Source organism: Notamacropus eugenii, chromosome 3, assembly GCF_028372415.1.
Source record: "Notamacropus eugenii isolate mMacEug1 chromosome 3, mMacEug1.pri_v2, whole genome shotgun sequence".
Lineage (NCBI taxonomy): Eukaryota > Metazoa > Chordata > Mammalia > Diprotodontia > Macropodidae > Notamacropus > Notamacropus eugenii.
In genome coordinates this window covers 277,068,004-277,084,911 of record NC_092874.1, presented here as the reverse complement: position 1 = coordinate 277,084,911, position 16,908 = coordinate 277,068,004, and the positions used below count along the sequence as shown (strand labels likewise).

General features: G+C 40.5%; 1 protein-coding gene across 4 annotated transcripts in view; it reads left to right on the top strand.

Annotated features, from left to right (window-relative positions):
* The window catches only part of TMCC3 (transmembrane and coiled-coil domain family 3), a 172,707-nt gene extending 156,183 nt beyond the window's left edge, over positions 1-16,524 (top strand). For all 4 annotated transcript variants that reach the window (XM_072655596.1, XM_072655597.1, XM_072655600.1 and 1 more), the window contains exon 4: positions 11,361-16,524. In XM_072655596.1, the coding sequence (XP_072511697.1) occupies positions 11,361-11,663 (303 nt within the window). In that variant the 3' untranslated portion in view covers positions 11,664-16,524. The remainder of the gene's footprint in view (positions 1-11,360) is intronic.
* Positions 16,525-16,908: the final 384 nt, after the last annotated feature.

Here is a 16,908-nt window from a genome sequence, read left to right as displayed (position 1 = left end):
TACCTGGTGATTCCATGAAATATGTTTGTAACCTTATCTCCACTTTCAGATGATAGGAGTCCCCAGAGGTTTGCCCTTGACTCTCTTCTCTCTATATACTTAATCCCCTGGAAATTTCACCTATATCTACAGCTTCTCCAATCACTTGTGTCTGGAACTGGAAAATCTACCTTTTCTCAGCCTCTTTTCTCGAGTTCTAGATATACATCAAAACTGCCTGCTGGATCTCTCCAATGTCTGTTACCTCTTGTGTGGAATAGCAGGAAAGGGCTGTAGGTTTGAAGGCAAGGAGGCCCAGGTTCAAATCTCACCTTGGGCACATTAACTGTGTGACCCTGGGCAAGCCAATGCCTCAGTTTCCTCATTTCTTAAATGAAGATCGCTCCCAACTCTGGCTCTGTAATTCTGTGACCTACCATCTGTCCCTTCCTTCATAGTCTCATTTCCCCTTCCCTTCATGCAGGCTCCCTGTTGGCCCATCACCTAGGAAAATGTCACCATCTCTTAACTGATCCCTTTGCCTCAAATCCCTGTTGGACCTTATCCCTTGCATCCCCCGTCCCCATTCACAAACTTTCAATACTTCGCTATTACTGGGAGAATAAAGCCCAAACTTTTTAGACTAACATTCAAGGTCCTCCATGCTCACAGTGGATATTTCACTCTTCCTCTCCCCCCCTCTATTTTGTCCCCATATGTATGTATATATGTATACACACATACATTATATACGTACATCATAGACTATCACGGCCAAAAGAAACACTAGAGTCTCTAGGCCAAACCAGATGAAATGCTTCCAGTTCCAAGGAGAACGTTTCCTCATCTGATAGAATCTAAATTCCCTGAGATCTCAAACTATTTGATTTTGGCATTTGTATCTCTAGTGTAGTACCTTGTATATAGTAGGGGCTTAATAAATGCTTTTTGACTAATTGATATCCCCTACCTTGGTGGCTGGCATTTAAAACTGTTTTCAAGAGTCAGACTAGCCTGGGAATGCTGAGAGTAGTATATTTTTTATTATGGGTGTGTTTTAACTTTCACAAGTTAAGGCTTAAAGCTTATACACATGGGGGCGGGGTGGGGGTGAGGGTGGAGTGAGGGCAAGAGAAACAAGGGAAGCATATAACTAGGGCAGCAGCTGGCATCACCACACCAGGGTAGGGTAGCAAAAGGATACACCTGGGGTGTGCCAACTGGATAATGAGAGATCTATGCCACACACAGCTGTCTCTGCATACTGGGACACCTCACACAAGTGGGCAGGCTTCACACTGGGGCTAAATCAAGGCAGGTGGGAGCCATGGATTTTCTAGAGGGGTAAGGTCTTGCTCGAGCACAAGACACCAGGGATTGGCTTCACATTAGAATCATAGGGCAAGAAAGTTTCCAGCACAGACATTATGAACCATGTAGGATTCTCTCAAAGGGCCAGGGTTTAGGCAGTCTGCAGCAAGAAAGCAGAGAGGGTTTTTTTTTTTGTTTTGGACTATTCTAGCTTTATATTGGTCTAAAAAATAAATTATACCCTTAAAATAAAGGGGAAAAAATACAGAGGTAGGTACCTATTAACTGAAGAATAATTACATAAATTTATGATCCTAAAAATACTGACTTATAGGGGAGAGATTTTTTTTTCCTTCTCTGAAAAGCAAATATTTCATGAAAGAACAATGTCTTTTGAGTGAGAGATCTTGGGTTCAAATCCCAGGTTCGATTTATTATATGTGGAGCCTAGTCACTTATCTTTTCTGACCCTCAGTTTCCTCATCCATAACATGAGAGGGTTGGATTATCTGGCCTCTGAGGGCTCTGTGATTCTCTTAGGATATGATAGCAATCCTCTCATCTTCCTGGTTCTTCCACCCAGGGGTATTTTGGAGCAAGCTCACACTGATCAATTGTTAAATTTTAACTGTGAGCAGCAGCTTGGGAGCCCACAAAAGGAGAGTGTTTCTCGGGGCAGTGGCCTGAAAGGTGAATCTTTTGCCAGATTTTGCTTAGGTGTTCCAGAATTTGACTTTGAGCCACTGGATATGAGTTTAATTTTCTTTTTTTTTTAAAAAAAAAAAGAATTAACAAGAAAATTTTGAAGGCTTTATGATAAAAAATGCTATCTATACCCAGAGATGGTATCTGAATACAGATTGAAACATACTTTCTTTTACTTTCTTTATTTTTCTTGAGTTTTTTGGGTCTATTTTCTGTCAAACTGACTATTATGGAAGTGTTTTGCGTTACTGCACATGTACAACCTATATCGAATTGCTTGCCTTCTCAATGAGGGAGGGTAGGGAAGGAGGAAAAGAGAGAATTTAGAACTCAAAAGTTTTAAAAGCAAATGTTAAAAATTGTTTTTACATGTAACTGGGGGAAATATAATACTAAATAAATTTTTAAAAGGATTTTAATTAATTTTTATTATTATAATTAATTATTAATATATTTAATAGTATATTATTATTACATCATTAAAAATGATTTAAAAATTTAAAAAACACCATGGTAATCAGCAAATACTGTAAACTGGAGTTTGATTTATTGTTTTGGTAATTATCTAAACTTGAGAAAATATTAGTAACACAGATTAAACTAGTAAAATAGATTCAAAATAAGCCCTCTGTTTTCAGAGAGCCAGTCATTAAACATTTAGCAGCATGCCTCTGCTTCCATCCTAAGCATAACCCATCTGGATTAAGTGTCATGAAACTGTGTTACATCAGTTATACCTAGGTATAGCTGAGTAACACAGCAGGTAGTGTTCTGGACCTGAAGTCAGGAACACCTGAGTTCAGATCACACCCCACACGCTGACTAGTTGTGTGACCCTAGGCAAGTCACTTAAACTTTGTTTACCTGTTTCCTCATCTGCAAAACAGGGATAATTGGCTACTTCCTAGAGTTGTTGTGAGGATAAAATGAGGTAATATTTGTAAAGTACTTTGCAAACTTCAAAGCGCTATTACAACTTCTGCTGTTATTACGATTACTCCCACCCCTGCTACTATTACTACTATTTCTACCACTCCCACTACTCCTACTCCTGCTATTACTCTTGCTACTGTTACTATGATTCCTGCTACTATCACTATTCCTGCTACTGTTACTACTGTTCCTTCTGCTACTGTTACTACTATTTCTTCTGCTACTGTTACTACTATTCCTGCTTCTACTGCGACTCCTGTTACCACAACTACATCATCAGGGCTGGGCACAGAGAATGTCAGGGAGATGCACTGTGGGAAAGGAATTTTACCAGCCTGCCCCTTCCCACTGGTGACTGCCAATGGTGACTGTGATATAGTAGGTCACATTTTCTAGGTCACATTTGTACAGCTGCTACTAGATTCCTTCCACAGTCCCAGGGCATCCTTCCCACTCTCTTGCGCCATCTTCCTAAATGCTGTGCACTCCATCACAGGTTTGATTGAGGTAACCCAGTTTGGGGGAATAATGACAACCTTCTCTCCTTTGGTTGGCTTTAGTGGACTTAGGACTGCAGGAGACTTCAGAGCTCCTCTAGCCCACCCCGCTTCATTTTATAGAGCACAGAGTCCTAGATCTAGAGCCAGACTAAGGACCTTCTGGTCCAATCTCTTCATTTTACTGATTAGAAAACTGAGGTCAGAGGAGGTTAACACTTGCTCAAGATCAAAACAGTATTTAGTCATAAGGCCAAGCTTGTGCCCAGCTCTTCTCCTTCTGAGCCCAATGTTCTTTCCACCATGTTTTTCCATTACTCTGCCCTCTTTCCCCAGTTCACTTTCATACTTGGCTCCCTGGGTGACTCTAAGCTATGGGATGCCCCCTTCTGGAGGTTTCAGGGAAGGGTTCACATGGCTGTGTTCATACTGAACAGATTGGAATAGATTATATATAGCATCATAGACCAAATCCTGGAAGGGACTCCAGAAGCCATCAAGTCCAACTCCCTCATTTTACAAATAAGGAAGCTGAGGCCAGGGGAGATGAAGTATCAAATCATGAAAATAATGAAATGACTGAGGTTAGTTTTGAACTAAGATCATAGCATCATAGCTACAGAACTTGAAAGGAACTCAGAGGTCATCTAGTCTAGCCCCACCCACCTCAGTTTACAGATGAGGAAACTGAGGCCAGGGAGATGAAAATATCTTGATAAAGGTTACAAAAGTAGTAAGTATCTGGGGTAAGATTTGAACCCTGGTCTTCCTAACTCTAAGTCCAGCACTCCATCTAGTATGCCGTGCTATCTGGGCAATTTCTAGGGTTGTGTTTTGGGTTTTTTTTGGCATAATTCTAATCCTAGAAATCCTTTACTCACTTAGAAATGAGAAATTTCCACTGTTTTATGACGTGTCTTTTCTTTTTCATTTATTTTTTAACAACCTGTGATTTCACTGATGTTAAGAACTCCCTGGTGATAGAATTCCATCTACCAATGTAGGTTTGCACCTTCTCTGAACCTGGAGAATTGTCTAGAACCCCAATGTCAAACAAAAACAGAAATAGAGACCTGTAAAGAATCCATACATACATCCCTTTTGGTGCTTACTGACTTAGAAAATCATATATTAACATTATCTATGTTTTATTGTTTTTTATTTATTTTGCTAAAAATTTCCCAATTCCATTTTAATCTGGATCCAGGAAATGCTGAAAGGCTAAGTAACATGCCTAGTGTCACTCACAACCAATGTGGACCAGGGGCAAGATTTGAACATAGGTCTTCCTGGCTTCAACTCTCTAACTGCTTTACCACACTCTTCTCTCCTGCACCTTTTTTCCATTTGAGCACCAGCTCCAAGGCCTCTAAGCCCTGATTTTAGGCAATAAGCCAGACTAGGGGGAGGTATAGGAGAGTTACCCCCTTCCTCCGAGGCCCCCAGGATTTCCTTTGTAAATGTACCATTTATAAATATATAACAGTTGTAAATTATATAAATATTCATAAAAATGTAATTTGAAAGTATACCTCACCTATACCATTCCAACCTCTCTTGCAAGTGGTAGCCCCTGTTTCTGTACATGTAAGCATTTTGAGTTCAGGGCCTTCTCCAGGCTGGGACTCTCTTATTCCACAGTGCCTTGTTTTAAGTAATAATCCATTCACTATTTGGGGACTCAGTCAGTGAATACTGAATGTGCAGCTAGGTGGCATAGTGGATTCAGTGTTGGGCTAGAGTTAGGATCTGAATTCAAATCCAGCTTCAGACACTTACTAGCTGTGTGACCCGGGGTAAGTCATTTAACCTCTGACTGCCTCCATTTTCTCATCTATTAAATAAGGTGGCACGGTAGATAGAGTGCCAGCTCTGGAGTCAAGAAGACATTTTCCTGAGTTCAAATCAGGACTCAGATGCTAGCTATGTGACCCTGGGCAGTTCACGTGACCCTATTTACCTCAGTTTCCTCATCTGTAAATTGAGCTGGAGAAGGAAATAGCAAACCACTCCAGTATCTTTGCCATGAAAACCCCAAACAGGGTCAAGGAGAATTGGATATGATTCAACAAAAACAACAAAGCACCTACTGTGCATCAGAGTGCTGGGAATACAGAGAAAACAATTAAAATTAGTCCTTACGCTCAGAGGGCTAACAGTCCAGCTGAGAGAAACAATATGTGAAAATAGAGAAAGGTACACAATGATACAAATTGTCCATCTAGGGCTCTTCATGCTTTTAATCATGACCCTCCCTTGGCAGTCTGGTGAAGCCTATGAACCGTTCTCAGAATGATGTTGTTAAATGTATAAAATGAAATACAAGGGACCACCAAGGAGATTGATTATACTGAAATACAGTCATCAGAATGTTTTTTTTTAAAGTTACCAGAGCCCAAGTTAAGAGCCTCCACTCTAGTATATGGGGAAATGGGGAATGGTTTCATGTAGACAGAAGATGGAGCTTGAAGCAAGCCAAGGATTCTGTGACATGAAGGGGAGGTGAGAATGCATTCCATGCAACTCAGTGGAAACTCAAGAACGTGAGGGGAGGGGTCAGGATGGATTGGAAAAGGGTACAGATTTTTGAAGTGGGGAGACCCATTTCAGAGGCCTTTGCTCTAAGAGTCCAGAAAACAAGAAACATCAGCCAGAGTGGTGTCTTCCCACAAACTGAAATCAGAAGTCGGCTCTTTCATCAGGAATGGTGGGAATCAGTATTCTAGCTGCCTGGCTGATCATCCCAGAACCTCAGAATGTTGGGCAGTTACAGAGAAGGTGGAAAACATTGATCTCCCAAGCCGAGGAGGCTAGGTTAGGTCAACAGACAAATTATGGGGTACTTCTGGCCCTGCTCTTAGCTGGGAATGCGTTTCCACCACTCGGCAATTTAATCATTTACATTTTAGCAGGTAAATTATAAGGGTCCAGTATTATGTCATTTGGCTTCAGAAAGCAGAGGCCATCTGGATTTTCTGTGTTTAGCTTTTGTTGGAGCTTAGATTATTTCTTCCTTCCCTTTTTTTCAATCACCTAGAAATTATTTGGGGGAGAAGAGAGAGACAAAAGCAGAGAGGGAGGGAGAGAAAAGTCACCAGGGGATAAAGGAAATTTGATTTCAGCCTTTACTCCTGATTCCCTTTTGAACTGCACAAGGGGGAAAAAACCTTGCCAAGGAAATGACTAAGCATGTGGTTCTGTCATGTCAGTGGGTAGTGAAGCTGTCTTAGTCATGACGTGGCTTCTGAGTCGCAGTCCTTGTTCAGTCCTTAGTCTCTGGGCTTACATACCCAGGGCATACACACCCTGGACTGGCCATGGCCAGGGGCTGAGGGTCCAGGTTACCCTCCAGGCTATATAAAGAGTTTTTAAGGGAATATGGAGATTTATTCTGAACCCTCAATGAAAAGCATCTAGGGGCAGCTAGGTGGCACAGTGAGGAGTACTGGCCCTGGACTCAGGAGAACCTGAGTTCAAATCCAGCCTCAGATATTTGACACTTACTAGCTATGTAAGCCTGGACAAGTCACTTAATCCTGATTGACTCGCAAAAGAAAGAAAAATAAAAGCATCTAAGAGTAGTGTGAAGAAATAATACTAATTTACAGATCCATTATTGTCCCCACTTAACAGATGAGGAAACTGAGGTTCTGAAGTTCATAGGATCATAGATTTGAGTGCTAGAAAGGATCTTAGGTGCCATCTACTCCCTTATGTTACAGATGGAGAAACTGAGACCTAGAGGGACTGTGCTTGGGGTTAACTAGATGTCCCATAGGGCCTAGAGTCAGGAAGACCCGAGTTCAAATCTATCATGAGACACTTAACTTCTGTCTGCCTCAGTTTTCCTCAAAACTGTAAGATGACGGTAATAATAGTACCTGCTTTCCAGGACTTTTGTGAGGATCAAATGAGAAAATATCGGTAAAGCACTTGGCACAGTGACCTGCACATAGTAGGTGCTTAAGAAATCCTTCTTCCCTTTCCCTTACTATACAGTTAGTGTCTGTGGTGGAATTTGAACCCAGGTCCCCTGATTCCAAATGCGTAAGATCACAGATCTGGGGAGGAAAGAGTCTTTAAAGGCTAGGTACTTCAATTCCCCCATCAAGAGAGTAAGTGAATTGGATATAGTCACACAGAGCAGCAGGTGTTGGAGGTAGGATTTGAACTCAGGTCCTATGAGTCCAGAGTCAGTGTTCTTTCCCTTGCTGTGCCATTATGAAGTGATTTGGCCTCTAACAATGAGGTGGTTGTGGCCTGGCAGATAGATCCTGGATCTGGATTGGAATCCTTGTGCCACTGCTTACAGCTGTGTGACCTTATCCAAGTCACCTGCGATCTCTGAGAATGTCATTATGAATGACTCTCGTTAAGATTATCATCATTACATTTGACTTTGAGCTGGATCTTGGAAGCTGATCGAGCTCTGGTAAGCAAGAGGAGGTGAATAAACTTCAGTGAAGTGATGATGATTATGATGATGATGATGTGAATAATAACGGTAATAGGGCTTTAAAGTTTGCAAAGCACTTAACAAATATGACCTCATCTGCTCTTCACAACCAAACCTGCAAGGTAGGGGCTACTATTCCCATTTCTCAGATGAAGACACTAAGGCCAAGAGAGAGGTTCAGTGACTGACCCTGGACCTCACAGCTAGTTAAGTGCCCAAGGCAGGATTTGAACCCAGGTCTTCCTAACTCCAGGTTCAGTGTTCTTATCTTCTCCATCCACCTGCTCCTGGCTGCCTCTAGGGTCAAAACTGTTCTGTTTTTCCTGGGTTCTGTGGCCTCGTCAGGATCGAGGCCACCCGAGGTCTAAAGCTGGGGAATCTTAATAGGGATTCTTAATTTCTATCACAATTTTATTGCATACTAAGAGAAAACCCTTGTTGTATTCTTTGTATGAGAGGAAATGAAGATGCTTTAACTCGGATCATCTGGTGTAACGAGAGTTGCCATGGCAACTCATTAACTCCATTCCTTGGTCTCCAATGTATGCACTTAATGGAAGAATGTAATGAATGTTGAAGCTGTTAGCTGTCTCTCTCTCCCTTTTTTTTTAAACCAAAAAATGACTTAAGCAAATGCATATCAGTAATCAGGCTGGGCAATATCAGAGTGCATTGAACATCACAGCAGGTTTATCAGTCAACCAGCATTTATGGAGTGCTTACTGTATGCCTAGCACTGGGGACACAAGGGCCAAAACATGGTTCCTACCCTCAAGGGGCTACTGGATTAATAAATAGGGAAATGAATGTTTGTTGAGTGAATACTAAGTCAGGAGCCTTCCTCAGCCACTTAAGTTTTTGGGGTTTTATTCTTTTTTACCTTCATTCTTGTCACCTCTGTTAAGGGGAAGGAAGAAGATTGTACAGTTTCAGACACAGCACCACCCTATTCCTTTGTGATATCTGGATACACAATACACTCCAGGAGCTACATTGTTGTTGTTTGATCATTTTTCAGTTGGGTCTGACTTTCCTTGATCCCGTTTGGGGTTTTCTTGGCAAAGATACTGGAGTGGTTCGCCATTTCCTTCTCCAGCTCATTTTAAAAATGAAGAAACTGAGGCAAACAGGGTAAAGTGACTTGCCCAGGGTCACACAGCTAGTAAGTGTATGAGGTGGAATTTGAACTCAGACCTTCCTGACCCCAGGCTCAGCTCTCTATCTATTTTCATACCTAGCTGTCCATGAGATTTATTTGCATGTTTAAGGGTATGTTGGGAAGACCTTGGAACAGCTCCATCAGCATCAGCATCAACCTCTCTGGGCCTCAGTTTCCTCATATGTAAAATAAGGGAAAACTAAAAATGTATCTCTTTCCTTTTCTTGGAGAAGTAGAGGTGGGGAAGCATCATAGTTGCAAAATGTTGTATTTGGGACTTGGTTGTATTGGTTGGCTTAACCCGGGAAGACACGGGTTCAAATCCACTTGGTGTGGGTGTGGGTGTGGGCAGAGGAGCAGGTATAAAGAAATGACTATGATGTGGAAAACAAATGTCATCAATAACATTTTGATGGGTTTTTTTTTAAGGTAGAGGATTGAACTAAATCTAATTTCCCTATCCATGATCCCATTTTGAAGACACAAGGCACTGTAGTCTTCAGTGGACTAATTCCAGAAATCCATCATTATCACCAGCAATATTCCATTAGAAGGAAAGGTTTTTGTCAAATAGTACAGACTCACAGAGCAAGAGCAGAAAAGAATCTTAGAAGTCATGAAATCCCATCCCCTGATTCTACAGTTGAGGAAACTGAGGCCCAGAAATGTTAAATGACTTGCCCAAAGTCACTCAGCTAGTAAGCATCTGAGATGGGATTTGAACCCTCTAGCACTATCCACTACACCATGCTTTCTCGAGTGATCCCCATATCCTAGCTAGATCCTCCTAGTCCTAGCTAGGTGGCCAGCGATAGGACACTAGACCTAGAATCTGGAAGATCTGAGTTCAAGTCTCACCTCCAACACTTCCAGACTGTGTAACGCTGGGCAGGTCACTTCACCTTCTTCTGCCGGTTTCCTCCTCTGTAAATGGGAGGAATGGCAGTATCTACCTCCCAGGGTTGTTGTGAGGTTACAATGAGAATATTTGTAAAGTGCTTTTCCAACTTGAAAGCTGTCTGTAAACATTAACTATTATTATAATTGCTCTTTCCAGCAGTAATAATAACTACTCTTCATGTTTATGTAACACTCTTGGGTTTCATCAAGTGCTCTTTCAAACATGGTATTACAAATCATCCAGACACCCACTACATTTCTAGAGTATTAAAACAAATTTGCAAAGTCCTTTCACATACATCTCTCATTTGATCTTATTGGACAAAATGAGCTAAAATCTTGGTATGTCTTTTTCTATCTTCTTTGTTAAACTAACATCATTAGAATGTATGAATGACTGTCCTCTTGAATGATAGATGCATACAATTGAAGCTTTAAAATTTTTCTTTCCATTGAGAAACTCACAGGATAGATGCCTTGGAAAGTTAATAGTAGATTTAAAAAAAAAAAACATTAAAAAAATTCTCTTCTTCACAAACAACAAATAGTAAGTACTTATTAAGATTTATATGCCAGGCTCTTTGCTAAGCATTGGGGATACAAAGAAAGACAAAAGATTGTCCTTGCCCTCAAGGAACTTATAATCTAACGGAAGGGATAACTATACAAACAATTGTATACAAAAAAAGAAGATTGTACTTGGAACTGAGTCTTTTTAAATAATAGATTTCTTTTTTTGAGTTTTAGTAATGATTTTTTTTTCACATTACAGTCACTTTCCTAGGACAATTACCTCTCCTACCATCCAGGACCATGCCTTACAACAAAGAAAAGCCATTAGGTGACTGGAACTATAGGAATTTTGTAACATTCATCACTCGTGGTTCACCCCCCTTCTACATAGAAGAAGGAACTAGTTTTTGTCATCTGGCTTCTGGATCCAGGATTGGTTAAAGGCTTATAAAATGGAGAATTACAGATTTAGACATAGGAGAGACCATAGAGGTCATTCAGTCCAACAGTCTTATTCCATAGACTGAGACTGACTAATGTGCCAAAGGAAGCCTACACTTAGAAGAGAACTTAGAAATAGTCAAGCCAACACTCATCATTTTATAGCTCATAGGTTGTTGTTCAGTTGTTTTCAGTTGTGTCTAATTCTCTGTGATCTCAATTGGGGTTTTCTTGGCAAAGATACTAGGGTTTGCCATTTCCTTGCCAGCTCATTTTACAGATGAGGAAACTGAGGCAAACAGGGTGGAGTGACTTTCCCAAGGTCACACAGCTAATAAAAGACCAAGGGCAGATTTGAACTCATTAAGATGTCTTCTTGTCTTCAGGCCCAGCACCACTTAAGTCTTAATCACTCAATTTAAGCCATTCTGAATCTTGTGTGTCTCTTTTCCTCTCATCCCCATAGGAAGCCTTAGAATCTTGCCAGACCCGTATCTCCAAGCTGGAGCTCCATCAGCAGGAACAGCAGGCCCTCCAGACCGACACTGTGAACGCCAAAGTCCTCCTGGGCAAGTGCATCAATGTGATCCTGGCCTTCATGACGGTCATCCTAGTGTGTGTCTCCACCATCGCCAAGTTTGTTGCCCCCATGATGAAGAGCCGTTTCCACATCCTTGGCACCTTCTTTGCGGTCACTCTTCTTGCTATATTTTGTAAAAACTGGGATCATATTCTGTGTGCTATTGAGAGGATACTAATACCAAGATGAATCTATTTGTTCTGGCTTCACCTTCATGTGAGAGGGCAAACCTTTTCCACCTATACTAACTACCAAATTTTCAAAGGAGCTGTCGTGCACACTGGACAGCAGCTTCAAGAAGACTCAAGCTGTAACTTGTAAATAATTGCTATTCTCTAACCTGATAGCAGTTGCCTACTTAATCACTGTCCATGGTTAGCTTGTCTCTTGTCAGATTCTCCCCTCACTACTTGCTGCCTTAATTGGAACAGATTTCCACTCTACAAAACCAGCACAGCATAAGAAGGGAGTGTCGAGTTATTTTATTTTATGTTTTTAATTTAACTTTTTTGTTTTTATTTCATTTTGGGGGTCTGGGTCAGGAAGATTTGGTGCATGGGAAATGTCAGGAGGGTCAAAGTGGATTTCAAAATCTACCTTTTGTAATGGGGTATTTCAGCAAATCCTTTCCTCCATTGATCAGGCTCCCAGAGAAATGGGAGGGTTTGACCCTGGAGATAGAGATGAGCATGGGGGCTAGAAATATCAAAAGATTCATTTCTATAGAGGTACCCAACCTACTTAGCTAGTCCACAGTTAGGGCTCCTATGTCCATAATAATGCACTGTATATTCACATAATATCACATGGGGACATTGAAAAAGCTTCTAACAAACTAGTAGCCCAATGTTTTGGTTTTAATGGAGATCTACTGTCCTTGACGTTGCAAAATGGTAGGATTTGTGAATGAATTTAATTATTCCATTTGACTTTATCTTAACTTACTAGTGACTTATTTTTGCTCTAGAATGTGCCAAAAAATTCCATATGGCTCATATAATTATCAATTGATCTGGAAGTCATTTGTATTTTGTATTGGGTCCTTCAAGGACTACCCTGGCCTGTTACTATGTGACATCCAGTGCTTCATGAAGTTGTGGTCCCCTTTCTGTTTTTCTCTGTAGAAAATCTCAAAGCATATGCGAATATAGGAATGATGTTATGTTGCTATGGAAGCAAGAGAAACACACTTGATTCAACATGACTTCTTGGTCAACTCTAAAAGACAGCATGATGTTGTGTCTGGCTATAGGGCAGGTAGTTGAGTGAATGGTGATTGAAGTGGGATAATGAAATCATCCACCAAACCAAAAGGTCCTCCTGGGAAGGTGGGAGATTCGAGAATAACTTAAGAGAACATTAGAGCTAGAGATGCCACCTGTCTCTTGCAGTCTTATGGGACCTAAAAAGTTCCAACTTGTGTGAAATGTTTTAGACTGAGTAAGGAGGGGAAAATGCTTTCTTTGACATAGAGGTTTTCTTAATGTTTAAAAAGCAAAAGAAAGGCTATGTAAGTAGAAATTTTCTACTTGGCTTTATGTTATTCAGAGGTGTGTATGTGTGTTAATTTTTAATATAAAGAACAGTTGAAACATCAGTGCATTTTTTTTTTGTCTTCAGGAAGAGTTTTCAATGACCTGGATTCAAACAAGTGCAATATTTTTCAAACAGCTGCTCTTGGGGAAATATCTCATTTAATGTGATTTGTGTGAACTGTAATTTCAGGGAATGGGGGGTAAGCCTTTGGAGCGGAAAAATCGTCATGACTGCAGTTTTGTGTCATGCAAGCTTAAGAATATTCAACCGAGTCTCATGTTTATTGGATTTCTTGGAACCAGGCTCTCCGGAAGAGCTGAGATCCCTTCCTGGTGTTTGTTAGGACTTCTATCTTGTCTTGAGGTGTCTACATGATAAATGAATGACTCACCAAGCCAGGGTTAAGTGGAAGGTGAGGAGAACATAGGTGAGTTTCAGTTTCCTTTCTATGTCTGTATTTAATGATCAGTATTCATCACAGGAATAAATAATTTATAGTATTTATGTCATCCAGTGATATCACAAGCAGGATCCCAAGTCTACTCTCAGAGGAGGGCCCTGAAAAATACTCATGGATAGGAAGTGAGGGTTTCTTTATTCTGTAATGGTTTGTGTTGCTGTTTTTTTTTTTTTTGTTTAGAAAGAATGAGTAAAAATCTGTTTTTATCCCATAGGGATTAATGTTTGTCCCCCTATTTATTGCTTATTTATATAATCAGGCGGCTTAGTTCTCTTTTCACTGCTAAGACTCTTCCAATGAGTGAATCTTCTCACTCTAGTATGAATCAGTAAACATGTGGAATGGAATAAATGAGGCTTCATTGGGATGCAGGGGCAAAGTGTACTTTTCATCTGCTCCCTATGATTTGTTCTGTTAGAAAAAGTAATAATTGAATAAGACTTTTCTCTTGACACCTTATTAGGTCTCCATTAAATGGGGAGAATGATGGTATACTGTAGATTAAAAACATTAGTGAGAATAAATGAGCCCTTCTGATTTAATATCTAATCTTTTCTTAGTAGAAACATAGGACACAATATTATCAGGAAAATATATGCATTTGAAGTGACTATACATTTTAAACACTAAGGAATTTAAACATTGAGGAATTTTCTTAAATTTACATGTAGGCCAACTAACCTTTTATCCCCCATCCTGCCAATCCTGCCATCCCCACAGATAAGAAGATAGGATTTTTAAAAGTCTTAAGCCTAGGAAAGCCAATTTTTTGTGTTGCCTAACACAATGACCACTGAATTCCCATGGGATGTTGAACACTGGACATCCTTGGGGACTAAGGAAGCTTTTTGTATTTGGTGGGCTCTCCCAGTTTTCTGATCATTGAATATATTTCCCCACAGGTTGCCTTTAAAAGGGTTCTTAATTCAAGTTGAGCCAGTAACCAAAGCACTACATTGCCAACTTGAAGGGGATGACTCACCCACCATCTTCAAGCTTGGTTATTTAGAATCTGTCTCATATTGCATATTGCTACTCTAATGAGATGTTAGATTGAGCTCAGCTTAAAGACCAAGACTTCTCTACTTTTCATTTTGGGCCATAGTTCCACTTCCTGGATTTCTCCCACCCTCCGTGAGGCTGGTTATAGTCCCACCCACACAACCCCTCTCTAATTTGTCTCTACATGTCACCACATGTGTGACATTTTCACCCAACTGCTCTTACAACTCATTCCTCCATTACCCAGGCTTCTATTGATTGTCTCTACAACTTCAATAGTATTGACTGGGACAAGCTTCCCTCTGGCCATCAATTACCTCTGCGTCCTTTGGAGTTGTTTCTGAAATACTCATTTCCTAGCATGGGATGGAAACATTTTTGTAATATGTCCAGAAAAGCTAACAATACTTTTCTCTTCCTTTGGAGACTTTTAAGAAACATAATTGTGCATACACGTATAATATATAGGTGGTCACTGACTTAAAATGAATCATTGAAGTGAAATGGTCTTCCTGGAACCCCCTTGGAAGGAGGCTGTAGGGAACTGAATTGCTACACCTTATAATTTCCTTCCCTATGTTTCTTGGTTCTAACCTAAGCTCTTTGGCCAGTTTTACCTCTCCAAGTACCAGCCCTTACCCCATTATTCTCTCTTTTTACCTCAGGCCAAGGGAGGATTGGAAGTGAACCGTTACCTCCAGGGGTAAGGGGCAGTGTCCTGAGGATCATCAAGCCCCCTTTGACCCTTTCCCCTACTCCAAATCCTCTTTTCATACCCAGTGCTGCCAAGACTATCTCATTCTGATTTTCTCAGATCTGGGTTTCCAGAGGCCCAAATTGCACCAACTTGTGATTTTTCTTTAGAATCCAAGTGGGAAAAATGAGAAGGTGGGAAGGGATGTGTTTATGAATGTGTTGTAAAAGTAACCCTTTAACCCCTGACAGTGAAGGGGAAGCAGACCACTATAATAAATTGTGAATCGATGTTTAAAAGGAAAAAAAGTCAATTGGCAATCAGCCAAACACAAAGATGTACTTATTCTCCTTGTATTTGCCCTGGCAGGCACCCTCTGACCCCATTCCCCTCCAAACTCTTGGGTTTAAGCCAACAGTGGCTTGGAAAAGGTCTCCCTGCCCTCACTGTAGATTTGTTGGAGAAAAGTGTGTGCCTGGCATCCTGGAGACTGAATGCATTTCCCCAAAGAAACATGGTTACATGAGATTGTTAGGTTCTAGTCTACAGTGCTAGACTTGAGAATTTAATAGGCTAGCCTCGGAGCCCAGCCACCCTGGATAATTTTGTGTAGGATTCTTCCAATAAGTTGGAGACTGTATCATGTGTGTTTCCTTAGCTAATGTTAAAGCCCAAACATGATGAATTTAAAATGCAGTGTTTTCGCTGGAGAGATGGCTTCACATGGTGGCTTGGTTCCCACTCTGAGGGATTAACAGCCTGCAGACTTAAATTAGGAAAAGAAGGGATCCGGGCTGCCTACATCCTAAAACACTCAGAAACCTAAAGAAACAAACATTGCAATTAACAAAGAGACTGACTGGCAGCCCCCATTAAGAACAAAAACAGCCAATTTCCTCAAATCAACCAAATGTTCTCTGTTCTAGGATGTTTGGAAATGATGTATGTACATAGATTGTTTCAGACCTGATTTATTTGTTGCAAATTTTATTTATTTAAAGCATGTGCAGTGTGGTTTTCTTTTGTGTGTGTGTGAGAGAAAATGCTTCGACAAAAAAGCACTGCTTGTATCTAAGAGACTGCTAGCCTAGATTGTCGGGGTAAAGGTAGTTTTTACCTGGCTGTCAGCCTGATCTGTCCACCACCAAATCGCCATTTTGTGTAGCAAGCACTCTATAAAGTCTTATGTCAACCAATGTGAAAAAGAAAATCTGTAAAGTCTTAGTATATTTTCACCTCACGGTATGTGGTCATAACTGAACTCAAAACAGGTGCCATTATTTTTTTAAATAAATGTAGTTGATGTTAGTTTGAATGTTTAATAAAGAGCTCAACTTCTTTTTTTAAAAAAATAAAAACTTTGTTGATGCCTTTTTTTATACACTAGTCATCACCAGCTATTCACCCACCTCCTACCTTTCCCCTACATTACTTAAGACTAACCAATATAACTGCTGGAGAGGAAAAGGATTGTGAATGAGGAATATTGCATGCCCTATCACAATCGCTTCAGCAAAACTAATGGACACACTGAGAGAGTCTGACAGGATATGCAATGCTCAACCCTCATAGTTTCTCCCATCTCAGATAACTGATGAGCATTTATTAAGCACCTCTTATGTTCCAGGAACTAAGTTAAGCACTAAGGATACAAAGAAAGGCACAAAAAACATCTCTCCCCTCCAAAAGCTTATATTCTATTGAAGGACACAATATCTAAGTAACTAGGTATGTAGAGAATA